Below are 19,437 nucleotides of genomic sequence, written 5' to 3'. Positions count from 1 at the left end.
CCATCGATGCTGAGCGTTCCGTGAGTAAGGAACCTGGTGGTACAGTGCGTGGTCCATGTGGACCTGTGACTCACAGTGAAGGGCGTCCTGGTGGCTCGGCGGGCTGAAGCAGGACACATGTTGGCAGCTTCTTCCTAATGGAGATACGCTAAGTCGCCGCCGCTGACTTCATGTTAGAGTCGTGACGTGCAGGTGTTGTGGTGTCGAAGACGAAGAACGACCCGGATCGCAGCTGGACCGATGGAGGGAGTGGAGCCTGTGATGGAACTGTGCCGCACATCTGTGCATCTCTTAGAGTCCTCCAGAGATGCACACATGTGCGGCACAGTTCCAGGTCCTTGAAGTAGAGGAAAGGATGTGAGTGTAAGTGAAGGTTGAGTCCAACAGGCCTGCAGGAGGGAGCTGGAGATCTCCTTCATCACCACGGCCGGGACAGAATCACTCATTAGGATATTATAACCTCACCACGAGTTTATCATTTAGCAGTAAGACGTTGTACTGTGTCATTTACTTTTCCTTAACTTATAGAAATATAGAAATCTGAACGTAATGTGGAGATATAATGTTCTGGGTGTTGTTTGGCTTCAAATATCAAATACCATCTAAACTAGTCATGTTGAAGCGGACTGCAGGATATGGAACTAATTATGTTTTGGGGATAATTACACTATATATAGAGAGAGGGGCATAAAATGTGATTTCCCATTTCGATGGATAACATCAAACTCACGTAGTATCATTCTGATGATGACTTGTTAATTTGACTTCACACTCCTCAATGCATGAAGAGCTCCTGCGTCTGGATTCATGTTGCCGTGCTCTCTATCTTCATCTAAGCTGCACAGCACCACTGGCATTGGTTGCAACAGATGCAGCCGCCATGTTCACAGCCAGCAATCACATGGTGTCAGACGCTCGTGTGGCCATATCCGTGATGGTTGAGACTGAACACAACCCTTGGACCCAATGCATCATTTAGCTAAAGTAGAGTTAGACTCGCCGGATGCTCCAGAACCATCATGCAGGTCTATTTTATTTTCAGTTTTCAGGAATCTGAGAGCGCAGTGACACCAAACACCAGCTGTGTGCTTCAGCTACTCACTCTCTTCCTCTCCCACCGCAGTAGATGTAGTTCAATACATTAGAATTGAGTGGGAATGTTTTTTCCAAAGAGTCCTGTTGCAAACCGGCTGGCCTCCCATGACACTGTTCAACTGAGTGTGATAAGATGAGCAGCCACATGCAGCATCAGTGTGAGCCTCATACTGACACTCTCTCAGACCTCACCAGGCCGAGTGGAGGGTCTCTAGTGGAGGGTCTCCAGTGGAGGGTCTCCAGTGGAGGGTCTCTCGTGGAGGATCTCTAGTGGAGGGTCTCTAGTGGAGGGTCTCTCGTGGAGGATCTCTAGTGGAGGGTCTCCAGTGGAGGGTCTCTAGTGGAGGGTCTCCAGTGGAGGGTCTCTCGTGGAGGATCTCTAGTGGAGGGTCTCCAGTGGAGGGTCTCCAGTGGAGGGTCTCTAGTGGAGGGTCTCCAGTGGAGGGTCTCCAGTGGAGGATCTCTAGTGGAGGGTCTCCAGTGGAGGATCTCTCGTGGAGGATCTCTAGTGGAGGGTCTCCAGTGGAGGGTCTCTCGTGGAGGATCTCTAGTGGAGGATCTCTAGTGGAGGGTCTCTAGTGGAGGGTCTCTCGTGGAGGATCTCTAGTGGAGGGTCTCCAGTGGAGGATCTCTAGTGGAGGATCTCTAGTGGAGGGTCTCCAGTGGAGGGTCTCTCGTGGAGGATCTCTAGTGGAGGATCTCTAGTGGAGGGTCTCTAGTGGAGGGTCTCTCGTGGAGGGTCTCTAGTGGAGGGTCTCCAGTGGAGGGTCTCTCGTGGAGGATCTCTAGTGGAGGGTCTCCAGTGGAGGATCTCTAGTGGAGGATCTCTAGTGGAGGGTCTCCAGTGGAGGGTCTCTCGTGGAGGATCTCTAGTGGAGGATCTCTAGTGGAGGGTCTCTAGTGGAGGGTCTCTCGTGGAGGGTCTCTAGTGGAGGGTCTCCAGTGGAGGGTCTCTAGTGGAGGATCTCTAGTGGAGGATCTCTAGTGGAGGGTCTCCAGTGGAGGGTCTCCAGTGGAGGGTCTCTAGTGTAGGATCTCTAGTGGAGGTTCACCAGTGGAGGGTCTCCAGTGGAGGGTCTCTAGTGGAGGGTCTCTAGTGGAGGATCTCTAGTGGAGGGTCTCCAGTGGAGGGTCTCTAGTGGAGGGTCTCTAGTGGAGGATCTCTAGTGGAGGTTCACCAGTGGAGGGTCTCTAGTGGAGGGTCTCTAGTGGAGGGTCTCTAGTGGAGGGTCTCCAGTCTGCAGAGTGAGGCGTGGATGCATTTAGAGAACTGGATATTGTTCCATTTACTTATCTGCTGTTCTCTGTGGTCAATGGATAGCTTTGCACACATTGTGTGTGAGAGCAAACGCTCGGCAGCTCTCGCTAACCAAAAGAGTTCTGTGTGACCAACGTTAGGCTGAACTCCAACCGTGTGTAAATGAAGAGAACAGATGTTAGTCAAAAGGCTAATGTATGCTGATTGCAATAGGGGTAAGCTGTTAGTGGTCACTTTAGCTTTGTGTAGCTCCGGTTAGCTCAGGGGGGGGGGGGGGGGGGGGTGCTAGTGACTATTTTTTTGCTCCATCCCAATGCGCGCAGACCGGCGTCGGAGCTCTGCAGCGGAACAATCGATCGGCGTATTGAGCACCCCTGCATTCAAGCATTAAATAGCCAAGAGGTTTTTTCAGCGTGAGGAATTCGATGTGTGGCGGGAGTGCGTGAGATAAGACCGAAATGCGTGAGTCTCACGCTCAATGCGTGAGACTTGAGAGCCCTGAGAAGGTAATGTACCTTCATCTTGCAGCTAACGATGCTAACAGCCCTAGCAGTGCAAACAAAGGCAGCAGTGCTGAGGGGGAACTGGATGTATAAAGACCTGGGTGCAGCCTGTTCATTCCTATTAAAGGTGCTAAGCGGAGCATGAAGCAACAAAAGTTTCACTTTGGAGTCTAAGATTAAGATTAAATCTTAATCCGGTCATCTTCCATATCTATAGGCGTTTGATAGTTGGTGCAGTTTACAACTTTTTACCTAATGGCAAAAGTAAGGGCTGATCACGGGCTCATACTGGGAAATTGATTTACTTTTTTTTTTTAAGTATCCATTGAGTTACAGACGTCTCTCTCCCAATATAATGTCACATGACATCTGGAAGGTGTAATTCCACCGTTTGGCCACTATGTAGACTCTGCTCCAAAGCCTGGCACAACAACCCTACGTGAGGTCCTCTTGGGGTCTCTACATGACCACATGTGATCTGCTGGTCAGCATTGAATTGTTGGTGTGTTTTGTGTTGAGCAGCTCCAGAGTGAAGTGGAGAAACCGTTTCTGGCCTTCAGGGAGAACTTTAAGAAGGACATGAAGCGGTTCGACCATCACATCGCCGACCTACGGAAGCAGCTGGTCGGTCGCTATGCATCGGTGGAGAAGGTACATGCCGACACACACAGACACCAGAACCAGCAGCTCCATTGTTACACAGCTCTGGCCTTGCACTCGGCAGCAGAAGGAGTTCAGGAATCATTTGCTGGTGATTAAAATTCCATAAGCAGACGGCCTTTTCCCAGACTTGGATTGTTTTCTGCTTTTTGTGTACATACAAAGACGACTGGCTGAAGCCTGAAAGCAACTGCAAATCTGTCTTACATCATCTGTCAAGTCTGGGACTCTCTGATAAACGTGTGTGATGGACCATTGAGCTTTTAAAGCAGGACAGGAGATAAGACACTGGCTATGGTTGAATATCGAGTGCATAGCATGGAATTATTACTGTGATGAATAATAGAAGCAGACTGTAACATTATGCCAGCTACAAATTCTATCACTTTAATTAGAATGATGTTTGTTTATGTTTGATGCCTCAAACTCAGCTAGAAATGTCAAAGCAGGCCATTTACTGAAATGTAATAGGAGGATAACACAAGGACGAGATTTCATATGAGCAGCTGTGAGATCCTGTTTCTGACTCCGGTCCCTGACTCCACCTCCCACAGGCCCGCAGAGCTCTGGGTGACCGGCAGAAGGAGCTGGAGTTGAAGACTCAGCAACTGGAGATCAAACTCAGCAACAAGATTGAAGAAGATATCAAGAAGGCCCGCAGGAAATCCACACAAGCAGGTCAGAGCCAGGGTCAAAGGTCACACTGCAGGATCACAGACTCACTCAGGTGTCTGTTGTCTAAGGAGGCAGAGAGCGCGGCCCACCAAGCTCCTCATGTGTTACATTCAATTCAGTTTATTTTCTATAGCCCAATATCACAAATTACAAACTCCCCTCAGAGGGCTATACAGTCTGTACACATAGACATCCTTTGTAATGATCACATGGTTTGGCCTGTGTGTACGGCACCGGTAAAGGGTAAACTTTTTACTCGTTTATTTTCCTTTATGTATATGTGCCGGCGAATTGTTACACCCTAACCTTTGACCTCACATCGGATCAGGAAAAACTCCTAAGAAATATAGGAAAAACCCTTTCAGGGGAAAAAAGAGAAGGACCCTTCAGGAGAGCAACAGAGGAGCATCCCTCTCCAGGATGGACAGAACAATAAATGTCATGTGACCAGAAGGAATCATTTCAGAGTAACAACACATTCAATGAATATGACAGAGTGTATGAATAGTTTGAAGTAGGCATGGACCACGATCCAGACCTCCATGATCCATCAGACAGATGGAGGTAGAGAGGAGGAGTGGGCGGGGCATCAGCAGCGCCATGGCAGCGTTAATAATAGAGTTAATAATGTATGAATGTATATGTGTATGAATGTAAAACATACGGCGTGGCCATGCGTTGACCGCTAACACAGATCATACTCATACAGGTTGCACACGTTCTTTTAGAATGATGTGAAGTGCTTCTCATTTCCATTTTTAAGATAGTGTTTACCACAGGGAGAAGCTTTTTAAAAGATAATTCACCACTAAAACTCTTCTGTCCAGTGAAAGGTGAGCAACTCTCACTGGAGCTGGTGATCAAACCGTGTGACAGCGCTGGCCTCTGAGCCGAGGAAGGACTAGGCAAGCTCAGCTGTGTGGCACCAGCCACTTTGATTTAAAGTAACTACAAGAAGTTTTTAACTGGTCATGAGAAAGTCCCAATTTAACTCGCGTCATTTGACTATCCACAGGACCGTGTGGATAGTGTGAACGCTCTGAGATACCTCATCAAGCAAAGTGTGAGGAAAGGGTTAGGGTTAGGGTTGTTCACTAAAGTCACTGGAACCATCCTCAGTGGCTCCGTGGTGAGCAGGTTGTCCTCCAGACTCTGCCGGTCCATATCTATGTGTGCTTGTTGCGGTGTATGAATGGGTGTGGATGCTCAGACGGCGTGGCCACCACATGTTGCTCTTGACCAATGAGTCTGGTCCTCTGGCCTTTAGAACAGTTTGCACAGACGTTTTTGTTCATCTCTGTGTGCAAAGAAAACACATGTTGCATAGTATTGATATGTATTGCAGATATGTGATCTGGACTTTATCAAGCCACCTCTAGCATTCCTTCCACCGACAGCGTGTCCCTCATCGGAGATCATCTGAGGATGATCCGACTCCACTGACGGCAGAACCAGAGTTTAGTAAATAGTCAACTCACTGGACATCATTCCATGTCCTCCTCCAGTGGAGCGCTCACTTGAGATGCTGTGTTTGTCTTTTCACATGAGTCATGAGCTTTATCAGCACTTTGAGCCAGACTGGGACTTTTTTTTAATAGAGGGGTGGGAGAGGAGGGAAGAAGGGGGGTCAGAGCATTCTCCGCTCTGCTCGTGTTCACGGCTCTCGGAGAGGCGTGGGCGTCGACTAACTACTGTCCTTGGGGGACACTCACACACATTAATAATCCGCCTGTAAAGAAATATCCAGCCGACAAAGTCATTTAATCAATCACAAAAATAGTTTCATCAAACTTATTTGGCTGATTTCTTGAGTGAAATTCAGCTGGAAACAAGAGGACTGGTCACATCTTCGAGTAAGAGACGAACAGAAAGAAGACAGAACTCAATCCTGCTCCTCCAAGTTGAATTCAGGAGTATAAAACACTGGGGGGGGGGGGGGGGTCCTGCTCCTCTCTCAGGGGCTGTGCTGTTCATGGTGGGACCTTAATGAATATGATCCAGGAAGTAAAGTTTGACAGATAGATTCTTGAGCTTGGTGGCTTGTGTTTGCAAACTTTACTCAGACGCTGTGTAACAGCAGTACTGAGACACTTTATGGCTTCCTACTCTACACTGTAGCACCATCCGCTAACTGTGGCCGCTGACACTAACGTTAGCGCACGACTCTGCAGTGTTAGCTCTGGGCGAGATAGAAACATGTCCTCAGAAAGAACAGAAGGAGGTATTCTGACCATGAGCTGCGCTGCTTGACAAGGAACTAAAAAACAATCAGGTTACAGAAGCATGTTCCAAAAACCAGGCCAGAGTTAGCAGCACATGCTAACTCTAGTATCAAACGTGCGATGGACAGAGAGGCGACCAACGCTTCCTTTGGGGAACGTGTTTGTGTCTGCACAGAAAGCAACAGCAACACAAATATCAACTTAGTTCATATTACGATGTACGTATTGATAACAACTGACATGGAGAAGTGCTCGGCCATCCAGGAGCTCGTTACATAGTTATGTTCTTGTTTTATGTCGGAAGGTTTTCTTTGCAGCACATTCACTCTAACATGATTCCAGACCTCAGGATCGATGCCCTCATTACATTGACGTGATGAACTTTAAGTGCCACTCGTGAGCCACCACCACACCTTGTGTTTACTGTTCTCGATGGGGCTGGTTCAACAGTCACCACTGATCGGTTTACAGCTCCGTAACTCTTTTCAATTCAATTCAATTAATTTTATTTTGTATAGCCCATCATCACAAATTACAAATTTGCCTCAGAGGGCTTTACAATCTGTACATATAGACATCCCTGACCTTTGACCTCACATCGGATCAGGAACAACTCCCAAATACTCTTTCACAGGGAAAAGAGGTAAGAACCCTTCAGGAGAGCAACAGAGGAGGATCCCTCTCCAGGATGGACAGAACAATAGATGTCATGTGACCAGAAGGAATCATTAATTCAATTCAATTCAATTCAGTTTATTTGTATCGCCCAATTTCACAAATTACAAATTTGTCTCGGAGTGCTTTACAATCTGTACACATAGACATCCCTGCCCCAAAACCTCACATCGGATCAGGAAAAACTCCCAAATAACTCTTCAGGGGGTAAAAAAGGGAAGAAACCTTCAGGAGAGCAACAGAGGAGGATCCCTCTCCAGGATGGACAGGTGCAATAGATGTAATGTGTACAGAAGGACAGATTTAGAGTTAAAATACATTCAATGAATATGACAGTGTATGAATAGTTCATAGTAGGCATATTCCACGATGGAGACCTCCACGATCCATCAGGCAGATGGCGGTGGGGAGGAGGAGTGGGCGGAGTCTCAACAGTGGGCGGAGTCTCAACAGGACAGTGGCGTAGTCAGGAGCAGGAATTCCACGACCCAGACCTCGATGATCCATCAGGCAGATAGGATCTATGCCGTCTCATAGGGTCCGATGACCCCATGAGACGTGAAGTCAAAAGGACTCCGGGGAGAAAGCAGAGTCAGTAATGTGTGATGGAGAGATGAAAATTCATCCTTAAGGAGAGAAAAAAGAGGAGATAGGTACTCAGTGCATCCTAAAACGTCCCCCGGCAGCTACATTACAGAGTAACAACACATTCAATGAGTATGACAGAGTGTATGAATAGTTGGTAGTAGGCATGGAAAACCCAGCCACAACAACAAAAATGGCTGACAGGAAGGAGCCGTGGCAATCCAGCCTCATCAGGCTACTTTCACACACACCGGCTTCTGACAGGGCGCATGTTAGGGTGCAAAGCAGGGAAAAAGGCTTTAGGTTCCTACATGTTTTGAATAGGTGTGTGTGACCTGAGAACAGTGACTGGCTAACGGGAAACAGATGTGTGATGTCATGACACACACAAACCTACACATGCAAGTTACGTATGTAACTATGGTTCTATGAATCCTGGATGACCGCCAGAGGCGGTGCTTAGTACTGGATATCTTCCGTCTTGCGCATAGCAGGTCGAGTATTAATAACAACAAAGTCACCCGTGACCTCGGATGACCCGCCCACCGGGTATAAGTTCCGGTGTCATCCCGAGATCAGTTCTACGGAATCTTCTCGCGAACTCACGAGATTCCGAGTGACTAAGAACTCTGGCGGTCATCCAGGATTCATAGAACCATAGTTACATACGTAACTTGCGTTCTATTTCATCCTTCCTGACCGCCAGAGGCGGTGCTTAGCACTGGATGACTTATACCAACAGAGTCACGAGGAATCCCAAGGAAACTACCTCATATGACTCAAGCAGAGGATCTGGACCACCTGCAATGCATGGAGGGTGTTCCCGTTCACTCTGTAGTCTCTGGTGAATGTGCAACGATGCCCCTGAGGCTGTTGCATACATATGCACCTATATTCCCTACGGGCATACCTCTTCGGGTCGCCCGTGATGTGGGAACGCCGTTGGTAGAACAACACCCTGCTCTGGATGGCAGAGCACGGACGTTCACCACCTATGCACAGGCAATGGCCTCCACTATCTAGTGGAACAGGCACTGTTCTGCAGTGGCATAGCCCTTCTTAGATCCACCCTAACTGACTAGTTATGGTGGTCAAGCTGTGCAGGCTGGACAGGCTGGTTGAGACCCGAGCGTGCCAGCACCTTTGGGGGAAGCCACTGCTTTAGGCCGCAGTGTGACACCCGAGCCCTCTGAGTTCCCCTCAGACAAGGCTCATTGACCGACAGGGCGTGTAGCTTGCCTACTTGCTCTGCCGCAGTTATGGCAAGGATGAAAGGTCTTTGCCGACAGCAACCACAGCTCTGCCTCTGCCAAGGGAGGCGAGCATAGGGTGTCCAGTACCCCGGGCAAGTCCCCTGGTGGAGCCCTCGGGGGCTCAGGGGATAGTCACTGAGGCCCTCCTTATGAAGAGGGACACCAGCTTGTGGCTGTTCCGCATCATTGTCGGCTTTAGCATGCTGCCCTGAAATGGCAGCTATGTAGGCCCTCAGGATAGAGGCAGACATGCCCTTAACTAGAAGGGATGACGGGGGCGTGAGTACCGTAGGCACGAGGCACCGTACTGGGTCCCTCCGTCCGCTGGTCGGGAAGCGGCTTCGGTCTGCACGTCTCGTAGACGGATGGCACTCCGGCATTTAGAATAGTCCTCTGGACTGATTCTGTTCAGCTGCTTCTGCTCTCCTGCGGCCAAGCCCTTTGTTGGGCACGGCCGGGATCGGGATGGCAGGTCCCACCATCTAGCTGTGCTAGGGGTCCCGCATGTCAGCGAGGCACCGTGGCGTCTCACAGCGAAGTCTGTGCAGCCAGGGGAACCAAGTCCTGGCTGGACGCAAGGGGGCCACCAGCAAAATTCGGTGGCCCTGTTGAAGACCCCGAGTAGTTGGCAAGATCAGCGGAAATGTTGGGAACGCCTGGTTCCGTTCTCCTGGTCGCTACCTCGCCCGACAATTGGTCAGGTGAAGGGTTACCGGAGTAAGAAAATCAGAAGGGCACGGGAGCTTCGTAGCAGCTCTGCCGCCCTAGGGGCCCCTGGAGGTTCAAGCCAACCCGTGGTGGAGGCGATGTCTCGCCCAACAAGTACATATTCTCTCCCAAGTATGGCAGGAACTGTTTGAGCGCTAGGTGCATGGCCTGTGGCTCCAGACCCAAGTGTCGCGAATAGACTGTCCTCTGGAAGTCCTGTACCGCCAGACTGCGCCCCACTTGAGAGGCGGAGTCTGCTGTGGCGACCTCCCGGTGGGGCGGACCCCTTCCTGGGGATACCCTCTGACGGGTATGCTCTCACCCTCACGGGATAGAGCCGAGGCACCACTGTGACCCCCATCTTGTGCCTGTGGCCCCTGGCGGAGGCTGTTAGGCCCTCCATGCGAAGGGCACCGCGACAGCAGCCCAAGCATTTGCCCCATAGGCAAGGAAAAAAGGGATAAAAGACCACTGCCTGCCCCCTCAGAGAGTACCTACCTGCTTGAGTGACGGGCAGGCCCACTTAGTGGCTGTATCTAGAGCTATACCAACGAAGGTTATGCTCCGAGAATGGCTCAGAAAACTCTTTATGTTCACGAAGGCCCAACCGGGCAGCGTGAGAAAGAGTGTAAGACAGCTGATGCAGCTGTCAATTTACCCGATAGGCAAGAAGAGGATAAAAGACAGCCATCTGCCCCCTCAGAGAGGGGAAGGCTGCAGAGGATGCTGTCCACCTGTCTGAGTGACGGCCAGGCCCGCTTAGTGGCTGCATCTAGAGCTACACCAATAAAGGTTATGCTCTGAGAATGGCTCAGACAGTTGTTTGTTCACGAAGGCCCAACCGGGCGGCGTGAGAGAGTGCAAGTAATGCACTGTGTGGCCCTAAATGGGTATGGCGCACATAGCCAGATCGTCCAGGATGGCAGTTTCCTCACGCCCTGGTGATTGCAGGGCGGCAGTAATGCCCTTTTGTAGAAACTCCTGGGGAAGTCCACATGGAAGAAGCCTGGGAATAATGGCTTTGGAAAGCATAACAGAGCAACCGTCTGTGAAGCATTCTAGGAGCCTGACAAAAGGCCCCCTTAAGTCGACAGACATGAGCCGATCTCCTCTGGAGACCACACGAAGGATGTCTGCTGGGCTCCGCCTGAGAAAATCAAGATGTGGCGCCCCCGAGTCTGCGGGGTGTGAACACGGTCCTGCGAAGACCAGATAACTGCTGCCTGGTCTAACCGGCTTGCACCGTGCGCTGCTGCGCCTGTAGAGCAGGTCCCCTGATTTCACTGGGACAGTAGGGAGGTTGTTCCTACATGCCTCCGACAAGGGTGCCTGCGCCGGCCAAACAGCTGGTCTGAACCCTGGAGAGCATTAGGCGCCCAGGTTCTCTCGACGTAAGTGCACATGCCTGCAGCGAAGCATCACTGAGGCTGTAGTCAAGTATGACATATGAGGGGGAGTTGCCGTGTAGTAAGCACGGTAAAATGGTCACCTGAGAACCGACTGGGCTCGAGGGCACCGGTCATCCGCCTCGGAGTCCCTTGGGGAAAAACCGATGGATGCGATAGTCAGCTCAATGGATGGCATGGGACGAAGGCCACATTTGGCCATATCCTGCATGGACGCCGGGGTTCGGTGATCTATCGTAAGATGGTAACCCCTCAGATAGTCTCTGGAGGGGAGACTGAAAAGGTGGCAGGGCCGGGAATGCCCTGAGGAATGCACTAGCGTGCGTGGGGTTCCGGCTGCTGTATATCCAGCAGTTCCTGTGCCCTGCGAATGACGAACCCGATGGGGCCGTCGACTGCCCCCTACAAGGGGCTACCACTGGGATGTCCTCCCTTGGGAATGGATCAGCCGTGGGTGGATCTGATGCTTCAGTCCTCCCTGCACTAGGGTGGCGACTTATCTGAGCTAGTTCTGCGGTCAGCAGACCCACTCTATAAGCTAGCATGCCCGATTGCACTGCTAGGGGAGCCCCTGCGGCTCCTAGCCGGCGCTTGCAACTGGTCGGCTGGCCTGGAGCTGACCTGACCTGTCTGTTGGGGTCCTAGCAGGAGCTAGAGCGAGCGCACTCCGCTACTGCAGTGCAGGTCCTGTGGAGCAGGACAGAGACAGCCCGTCTAGTGAGGGGAGAGCGTAACGCTGCCCTCACTCGTACAGTAGCTGTAGCTGCTGGGGGTCGCAGCAGTAGCACTTTGCTACTGTGGCCCAGGTCTTGTGGAGCAGGACAGAGACAGCCCGTCTAGTGAGGGGAGAGCGCAACGCTGCCCTCACTGCATAATAGCTGTAGCTGCTGGGGGTCGCAGCAGTAGCACTTTGCTACTGTGGCCCAGGTCCTGTGGAGCAGGACAGAGACAGCCCGTCTAGTGAGGGGAGAGCGCAACGCTGCCCTCACTCGTACAGTAGCTGTAGCTGCTGGGGGTCGCAGCAGTAGCACTTTGCTACTGTGGCCCAGGTCCTGTGGAGCAGGACGGAGACAGCCCGTCTAGTGAGGGTATCAGCCACCACTGGCCTCCCTCGTCCGGTAGCTGTAGCTGCTGGGGGTCGCAACAGTAGCACTCCGCTACTGTGGCCCATGTCCTGTAGGACAGGACGGAGACAGCCCATCTAGCGAGGGTAGAGCGCGGACGCTGGTCTCGCTAGTACGGTAGCTGTAGCAGCTAGGGTCGCAGCAGTAGCACCCGCTACTGTGGCCCAGGTCCTGTGGAGCAGGACGGAGACAGCCCGTCTAGCGAGGGTAGAGCGCGGACGCTGGTCTCGCTAGTACGGTAGCTGTAGCAGCTAGGGTCGCAGCAGTAGCACCCGCTACTGTGGCCCAGGTCCTGTCGGGCAGGACAGAGACAGTCCGTCTAGGAGGGTAGAGCGCGGACGCTGGTCTCGCTAATACGGTAGCAGCTAGGGTCGCAGCAGTAGCACCCGCTACTGTGGCCCAGGTCCTGTCGGGCAGGACAGAGACAGTCCGTCTAGGAGGGTAGAGCGCGGACGCTGGTCTCGCTAATACGGTAGCAGCTAGGGTCGCAGCAGTAGCACCCGCTACTGTGGCCCAGGTCCTGAGGAGCAGGACAGAGACAGCCCGTCTAGTGAGGGGAGAGCGTAACGCTGCCCTCACTCGTACAGTAGCTGTAGCTGCTGGGGGTCGCAGCAGTAGCACTTTGCTACTGTGGCCCAGGTCCTGTGGAGCAGGACGGAGACAGCCCGTCTAGCGAGGGTAGAGCGCGGACGCTGGCCTCGCTAGTACGGTAGCTGTAGCAGCTAGGGTCGCAGCAGTAGCACCCGCTACTGTGGCCCAGGTCCTGAGGAGCAGGATGGAGACAGTCCGTCTAGTGAAGTGAGGGCGTCCCAAAACACCACTGTCCTCACTAGCACGGTAGCTGTGGCTGCTGGGGTCGCAGCAGTAGCACTCCACTGTGGCCATGGCCCAGGTCCTGTCGAGCAGGACAGAGACAGTCCGTCTAGAGCGAGGACACCTCTTCAATACCGTAGCTGTGATTACTGGTGTCCTATCAGTAAACTTAAGCGAGAGCACTCTGTTACTGTGGAAACGGGTTCCGTGGAGACAGTTTAGAAAGCGGTCTAGAGAACAGCCTCTCTCTTAGAGAGAGGAAGTGAGGACACGCTTGACTAGTACAGTAGCTGTAATTACAAGCATCCCACGAGTAGCCTGCGAAAGCACTGTGCTACGGGGTAGCAGGTCCTGTGGAAACAGTCGTAGTGAAAGGGCAGGTCTCTTCGAGGACCCTCTCCACTAGTATGGCAACTGTACTTACTGGTGCCTCCCAGTAAGCCTGAGCGAGAGCTCTGCGCTACTGTAGACGCTGATCCCGTGAACACGGGTCAAAAACCAGCATGTCTAGTGAGACAGTGAGGACACACTTCACTCCTCTGGTCTGTCAGCATTAGCGTGGCATTAGTTAGCCTGAGTGGAGACGCTCTGCTAGCTGTAACAGCGGCGATGTCATGGAGGTACATGTGCAGTATGCATCAGTATCGACTTATAGCCTCCTTAGCGTCCCCCCGGTGAGCCTGAGCGGGACGCTCTGCTCACTGGAAGCCGGTAGCAGTGTAGCAGTGTGGCATCCAGCCGCAACGAGCCGACGCTCGTTAGCGCTGTAATCGCCCACCAGTAGCCTGAGCGAGAGCGCTCCACTACTTGGGCCGAGGTCCTGTGGAACAGGAAGTAGCTGTCGGATTTAGCGTAGGCTCCGTTAGCCTGAGTGGACACACTCTGCTAGCTATGCACGGCGGCAATGCTACCAAAGTCAACACACACGCTATCTCAATCGCTACAGAGAGCCGGTCGCGCGGTGTAGCAGCACCGAGCGGACGTGCTCCGTAGCACACAGTTAGCAGGAACGAGCTCTGCTCCTGTGGGATATGCCGTCATAGACAACAATTGTATTCGATCTCACCCGATTGAAGCTTCGCGGTGAAGGCGCTCTGGTGAAGACCGAAAAAGACTCGTGCGTTCTCCGGTCCGCCTCGACGGACCGCCGTAGAGAAACGCAACGTCCTCCTCCTCAGAGGAGAGCTCGTCGCAGCCTCTGGAGGCGACGGATCGCAACTCCGACCATTTGGTCACAAGGCTCCCCGCGACGAGCTTCAGTTAAACTTCAGCCTTAGCTGATGCCTGCGTTTGCGAGAAGATGAAAAAAAACTGATCTCGGGATGACACCGGAACTTATACCCGGTGGGCGGGTCATCCGAGGTCACGGGTGACTTTGTTGTTATTAATACTCGACCTGCTATGCGCAAGACGGAAGATATCCAGTGCTAAGCACCGCCTCTGGCGGTCAGGAAGGATGAAATAGAATACATACACACCTCCTCCATGCTGCTTATGCAACCAGGGAGAAAAACAGCAGACGGTGGCGTCTGGCTGCTAGTGATGAGGACAGTCTGAGGGAAGCAGAGAGGAGGCTGATGCCAAAACAACTAAAGCTCGGCATCCGTCTGCTCGTAACAAAGACTCATGATCGCTTCGCGCTCTCACTGCCCCGGACTGCACACGGCATGCACTCATGAACAGCTCCTGATAGCAGTGGACAAACGTGGTAGTGTTCTCTACAGAGTAGTTTCCTCTCTTTAGAAATAGATTTACGTATCAGCCCGTCTCGGGCTAATTATAGAGGCATCATAATTAGCCTGAGATATTAGCTGATAGCCAGTTGAAAGTTCCTCACAGTAACTTTTAAAGTGCTGAACCAATCAGAGATGTGAGTTATGATGGAGTGGCCAGCACCTGGACTGTAAACTACAACCCTTTGTCATCTACCATGAGACATGAGCGATAAAGAATTATACAACCGCCTGCTCTGGAACTAAAGAGACTCCACTTTGAGAAACACTGTCCTGCACTGTTTACTGTTTACACTTCAAAAGTGCAGTATTTATGTGAATAAAAAGTAGCAGATACATCAGCAGACGTTGATTGCAGAAGATTGAGAGTCATCAGCAGAATGAGCCGCATCATTTCCTCCCTGATGCGATCTCAGATGATTAGTGTTTGTTTTGCTGTCAGTAACGGATTAGAGCTTTCCGTTTATCGTTGCTGATGCATCATGGAATCTATTATCAGCCCAGATTGTCTGCACTGTTTGGGATAATTGCATCAGCTGACAAATACTGTACATGAGTGTGTGGTTGCACATCAGCCAGGTGTGAATAGTTGGGAGGTATCGCCACCTAGTGGAGCTTTGGTGCATTTTCAAACCCCCGGTTCTTCAGGTCTCGTCGTCTTCTTTCTGCTTCTAGGAGACGATCTGATGCGCTGCGTCGACCTGTATAACCAGTCCCAGTCCAAGTGGTTTGAGGAGATGGTCACCACGAGTCTGGTAAGAAAACATGCGTCCTACGTGTGTGCTAAAAAGATCTTATTGTATTTTACAATCTGCATATTTATCATGCGCAAAACAAATGATGAGACCGCGTTCATGGAATGTGTGAACGTCTGACTGTCACAGTTTCAGCTCCACACCCTCCTCACTCCCCGTCGTCAGTCTAACTCTCTTCACCTGTTCACACACCTGTCTTTGATCACTAATCAAATCCCCATATAGTCTCCTGCCTCACACACACACACACACCTTGCCAGATTGTTCTTCCTTTTCTATGCCAGACTCTCCAGCACTTGTTTCTAGACGGATTTCCTGTTGCCGACCCTGCCTGTCCCTGGTTAACCCGCAAGTCCGACTCCCCGTGAACCTACCAGCCCTTCGTCCTGTTGATACTCTGTCCTGTTGCCGACCCTGCCTGTCCCTGGTTAACCCGCTAGTCCAACTCCCCGAGAACCTACCAGCCCTTCGTCCTGTTGATACTCTGCCTGCCGTTTCCAGAGTGTGGAATATAAGTTCGAAGGATCCCTGGAGTCGAGGGTGCATTTGGGTCTACACACGAGTCGTTACACTGACAGTTTCCCAAACGGGGAATTATCAATGATTCTTTTGAAGTCACGACAGCGTTACAGCGCCGACAGATGGAAGAGCGTCCCTCATTACTCACGGCTATTCTCCTCAGGAGCTGGAGCGGCTGGAGATGGAGCGGGTGGAGATGATCAGACAGCATCTGTGTCAGTACACCACCCTTCGACATGAGACGGACATGTTCAACCAAAGTGTAAGTACTCCACAAGTATTACAACTACTACGAACAAGAACTCCCCAGTCCTTGTTAGTCCTCTAAGTGGCAACATGGCTCTGGAGAGAATCAGCGCTACAGTGAGTAACTCCATGTATGTTGTCCATTAAAAGCGTCTCCCTCATGGGACCACAACATTGGAGCTGAAGCGTCAACTCTTCTTTCTTTGCCCAGACGATGGAGCCGGTGGACCAGCTGCTGCAGTGTGTGGACCCGGCCAGAGACAGAGAGCTCTGGGTGAGGGAGAATATGACGGGAGAGATCCGGCCAGTGGACATAGAGATCTGACCTCAGTGCTGCTGACGGCTCTGCACACGCACACTTGAACCCTCAGACACCCTGAGGCCACATGCCTGAGGACTGACTCAGATGAACCCCCCCACTGATCCACGTGTGACTCCTGACAGGCTGATGGCAGATCAGGCGGCGCTCCCGGCTGAAGATGGACCCGGTGTTTGGGGAGTGTTGTGAGAAGCACATGTGATGAATGAAGATGTCAGATGATGACGGGTGTTGATGCCCGGCGGACATGGGACAGGAAAATGAACGTTATGAGTGTGAATTGTGACGCGAATGACGAAGAAGCACCTCCAATGAGCGTTTAACCCCCGTAGATGTTGATTGGCTTTGGGTCATGCAGCCGCGTTTGTTGCAGCTCGTTGTGCGTCTGCTGCGAACTCATTCTGAGTCACCTGTGTGTCGACACACGTGTGACTTCTGCAAGTCTGCAAACATGATTTAACAGATGCTGCTAAGCAAAATGCATTCTGTCCTGAGAGATATGACTGTGTACCAGAATAAGACTAAAGTGTTTTTATACTAATATGCAGGTGTTGACTGTTTGCTAAGCCCCGCCCACCCTCGCCTGTGTGGTCTGGCACATAGTAAGTAAAACAAAACTTGATTATATCTTTTCAAAACAGGTCTTCAAACTGAGACAATATATTTAGGGCTTAATGTCAATTAAGGGCGTGGCTGCTTTAAGGACCCGCCGCCGGTCCACCAATGACTACCCCCAAAATATCTAGGTTTGGTTTGGATGCTGCTGACAAATCCACAGTATTAATCACTTCATGAAAGAAAATGATGTGCAAGCGAGAGACAACTTGTGAGTTTGGCAGACGTAACTCTGATAAATTGGGCTGGATTCTTTGTAAATGTCCATCAGAATATGTCAGATTACTACTGAAGGGTAGTAGAGCCCACATGACACATTCCTGGTCCTTTGGGTTTTTGGTTCTTGTAAAAAGACACCACCCTGGAAACATTTGGATGCATAATATTAGTGCATGCCTGGTAGGCTCGCTGTGCCTAGCTACGGCCGCTACGCTCTGATTGTAAGCGACCTCTTGGTCGGGTGGAGCAAACGTCGTATCACACGTCTGGAAACAAGTCCGAAATCTAACATTCAAGATTCAAGATTCAAGATGTTTTATTTGTCACATACACACACAGGGTGTGCAGTGAAATGAAAGTGGCAATGCTCAGCAGGAATGTGCAAGGGCAACAAGTACACACTATTTACAAATAAAAAACAACACAATATTTACAGTAAGTGTGTGTGTGTGTGTGTGTGTGTGTGTGCCTAAGAGGGGCAGTTGTGTGGGTCTATGTGGGGGTCCTGGTGAGGTCGGAGTTCACAATCCTGATGGCCTGAGGAAAGAAACTCCGTCTCAGTCTCTCTGTTCTTGCAGCGTGACTACGGAGGCGCCTGCCTGACCGCAGCAGCTGAAACAGTCTGTTGTTGGGGTGGTGAGGATCCTTCATGATCCTGCCGGCTCTGGTTCTGCACCTCCTGGTGTACAAGTCCTGCAGGGTGGGAGTGTAGTTCCAATAGTGCGCTCAGCCGAACGCACTACTCTCTGCAGAGCCTTCCTGTCCTGAGCGGAGCAGTTGCCAAACCAGGCTGTGATGCTTCCTGTCAGGACGCTCTCTACAGCTCCAGAGTAGAAGGACTGAAGGATCCTCTGGGAAACTTTAAATTTCCTCAGCTGCCTGAGGTGGTAGAGGCGCTGCCTTGCCTTTCTCACCAGAGTGTCTGTGTTTGTTGACCATGTCAGATCCTCGGTGATGTGGACTCCCAGGTATTTATACCCGCTCACCCTCTCCACAGTAGTCCCGTTAATCCCCAGTGGTGAGTACGTCCTCTGTTGTTGTACCTTCCTAAAGTCCACAATCAGCTCCTTAGTTTTGGTGACATTCATGATGAGGCTGTTGTCCCGGCACCAGAGTGACAGATCAGCAACTTCCTCCAGGTAGGCCTTCTCGTCGTTGTCGGAGATCAGGCCCACCACCACTGTGTCATCCGCAAACTTGATGATGGTGTTGTAGCTGAACCTGGCCACACTGTCATGTGTGTACACGGAGTACAGTAGGGGCTGAGGACGCAACCCTGGGGATCCTGTGTTCAGGGTGAGGGATTTGGAGGTGTGTCTGCCCACCCTGACCACCTGTGGCCTGGCGGTCAGGAAGTCCAGGATCCAAGCACACAGGTGGGTGTTCAGTCCCAGCTCAATCAGCTTGCCGGCCAGTCTGGAGGGGACTATGGTGTTGAAAGCTGAACTATAATCAATGAACAGCAGTCTCACATAGCCCCCTCTGGCTGTCCAGATGAGAGAGTGTGGTGTGCAGTACCTGGGAGACAGCATCATCCGTGGATCTGTTTGGGCGATAAGCAAACTGCAGCGGGTCCATGGAGGAAGGGAGGAAGGCGCAGATGTAGTCCTTTATCAGCCTCTCAGCATTTCATGACCACCGAGGTGAGGGCCACCGGTCGGTAGTCATTCATACATGCTGGAGAAGCATTCTTGGGCACAGGGACAATAGTGGATCTCTTGAAGCAGGCGGGGACCACGGACTCAGCCAGGAGAGGTTGAATATTGTGGTGAACACTGGAGCTAGCTGGTTAGCACAGGTCTTCAGTACTCGCCCAGATATGCCATCTGGACCTGCAGCTTTCCTGGTGTTCACCCTCAACAGAGCCCTCCTCACACTGTGCTCAGTCACAGAGAGTGTGTGTTCATCCCAGCGGTAGAACTCACCTCGGCGCTAACGGTGTTGTTGTTAGCTAGCGCTGTTGTTGCTAGCCTCAAACCGTGCATAAAATGAGTTCAGGTCGTCCGCTAGGGATGCGTCGGCACTCACCATTGCGCGGGGTCTGCTCTGGTAGT

At 51.5% G+C, this 19,437-nt stretch overlaps 1 protein-coding gene across 2 annotated transcripts in view; it reads left to right on the top strand.

The window, feature by feature from the left end:
- LOC130203331 (growth arrest-specific protein 7-like) overlaps positions 1–17,818 on the top strand; it is a 68,159-nt gene extending 50,341 nt beyond the window's left edge. Inside the window, exons 10-14 of one of the 2 annotated variants that reach the window (XM_056429407.1) lie at positions 3,379–3,507; positions 4,071–4,194; positions 15,386–15,465; positions 16,148–16,246; positions 16,442–17,818. In XM_056429407.1, coding sequence (XP_056285382.1) covers positions 3,379–3,507; positions 4,071–4,194; positions 15,386–15,465; positions 16,148–16,246; positions 16,442–16,555 — 546 coding nt within the window. In that variant the 3' untranslated portion in view covers positions 16,556–17,818. Of the gene's footprint in view, positions 1–3,378; positions 3,508–4,070; positions 4,195–15,385; positions 15,466–16,147; positions 16,247–16,380 lie in introns of both variants that reach the window. The other variant, XM_056429406.1, reaches the window with a different exon arrangement.
- Positions 17,819–19,437: the final 1,619 nt, after the last annotated feature.

This window comes from Pseudoliparis swirei, chromosome 13 (assembly GCF_029220125.1).
Source record: "Pseudoliparis swirei isolate HS2019 ecotype Mariana Trench chromosome 13, NWPU_hadal_v1, whole genome shotgun sequence".
NCBI classification, from domain to species: Eukaryota; Metazoa; Chordata; class Actinopteri; order Perciformes; family Liparidae; genus Pseudoliparis; species Pseudoliparis swirei.
This window is presented reverse-complemented; position numbering and strand designations above follow the sequence as displayed.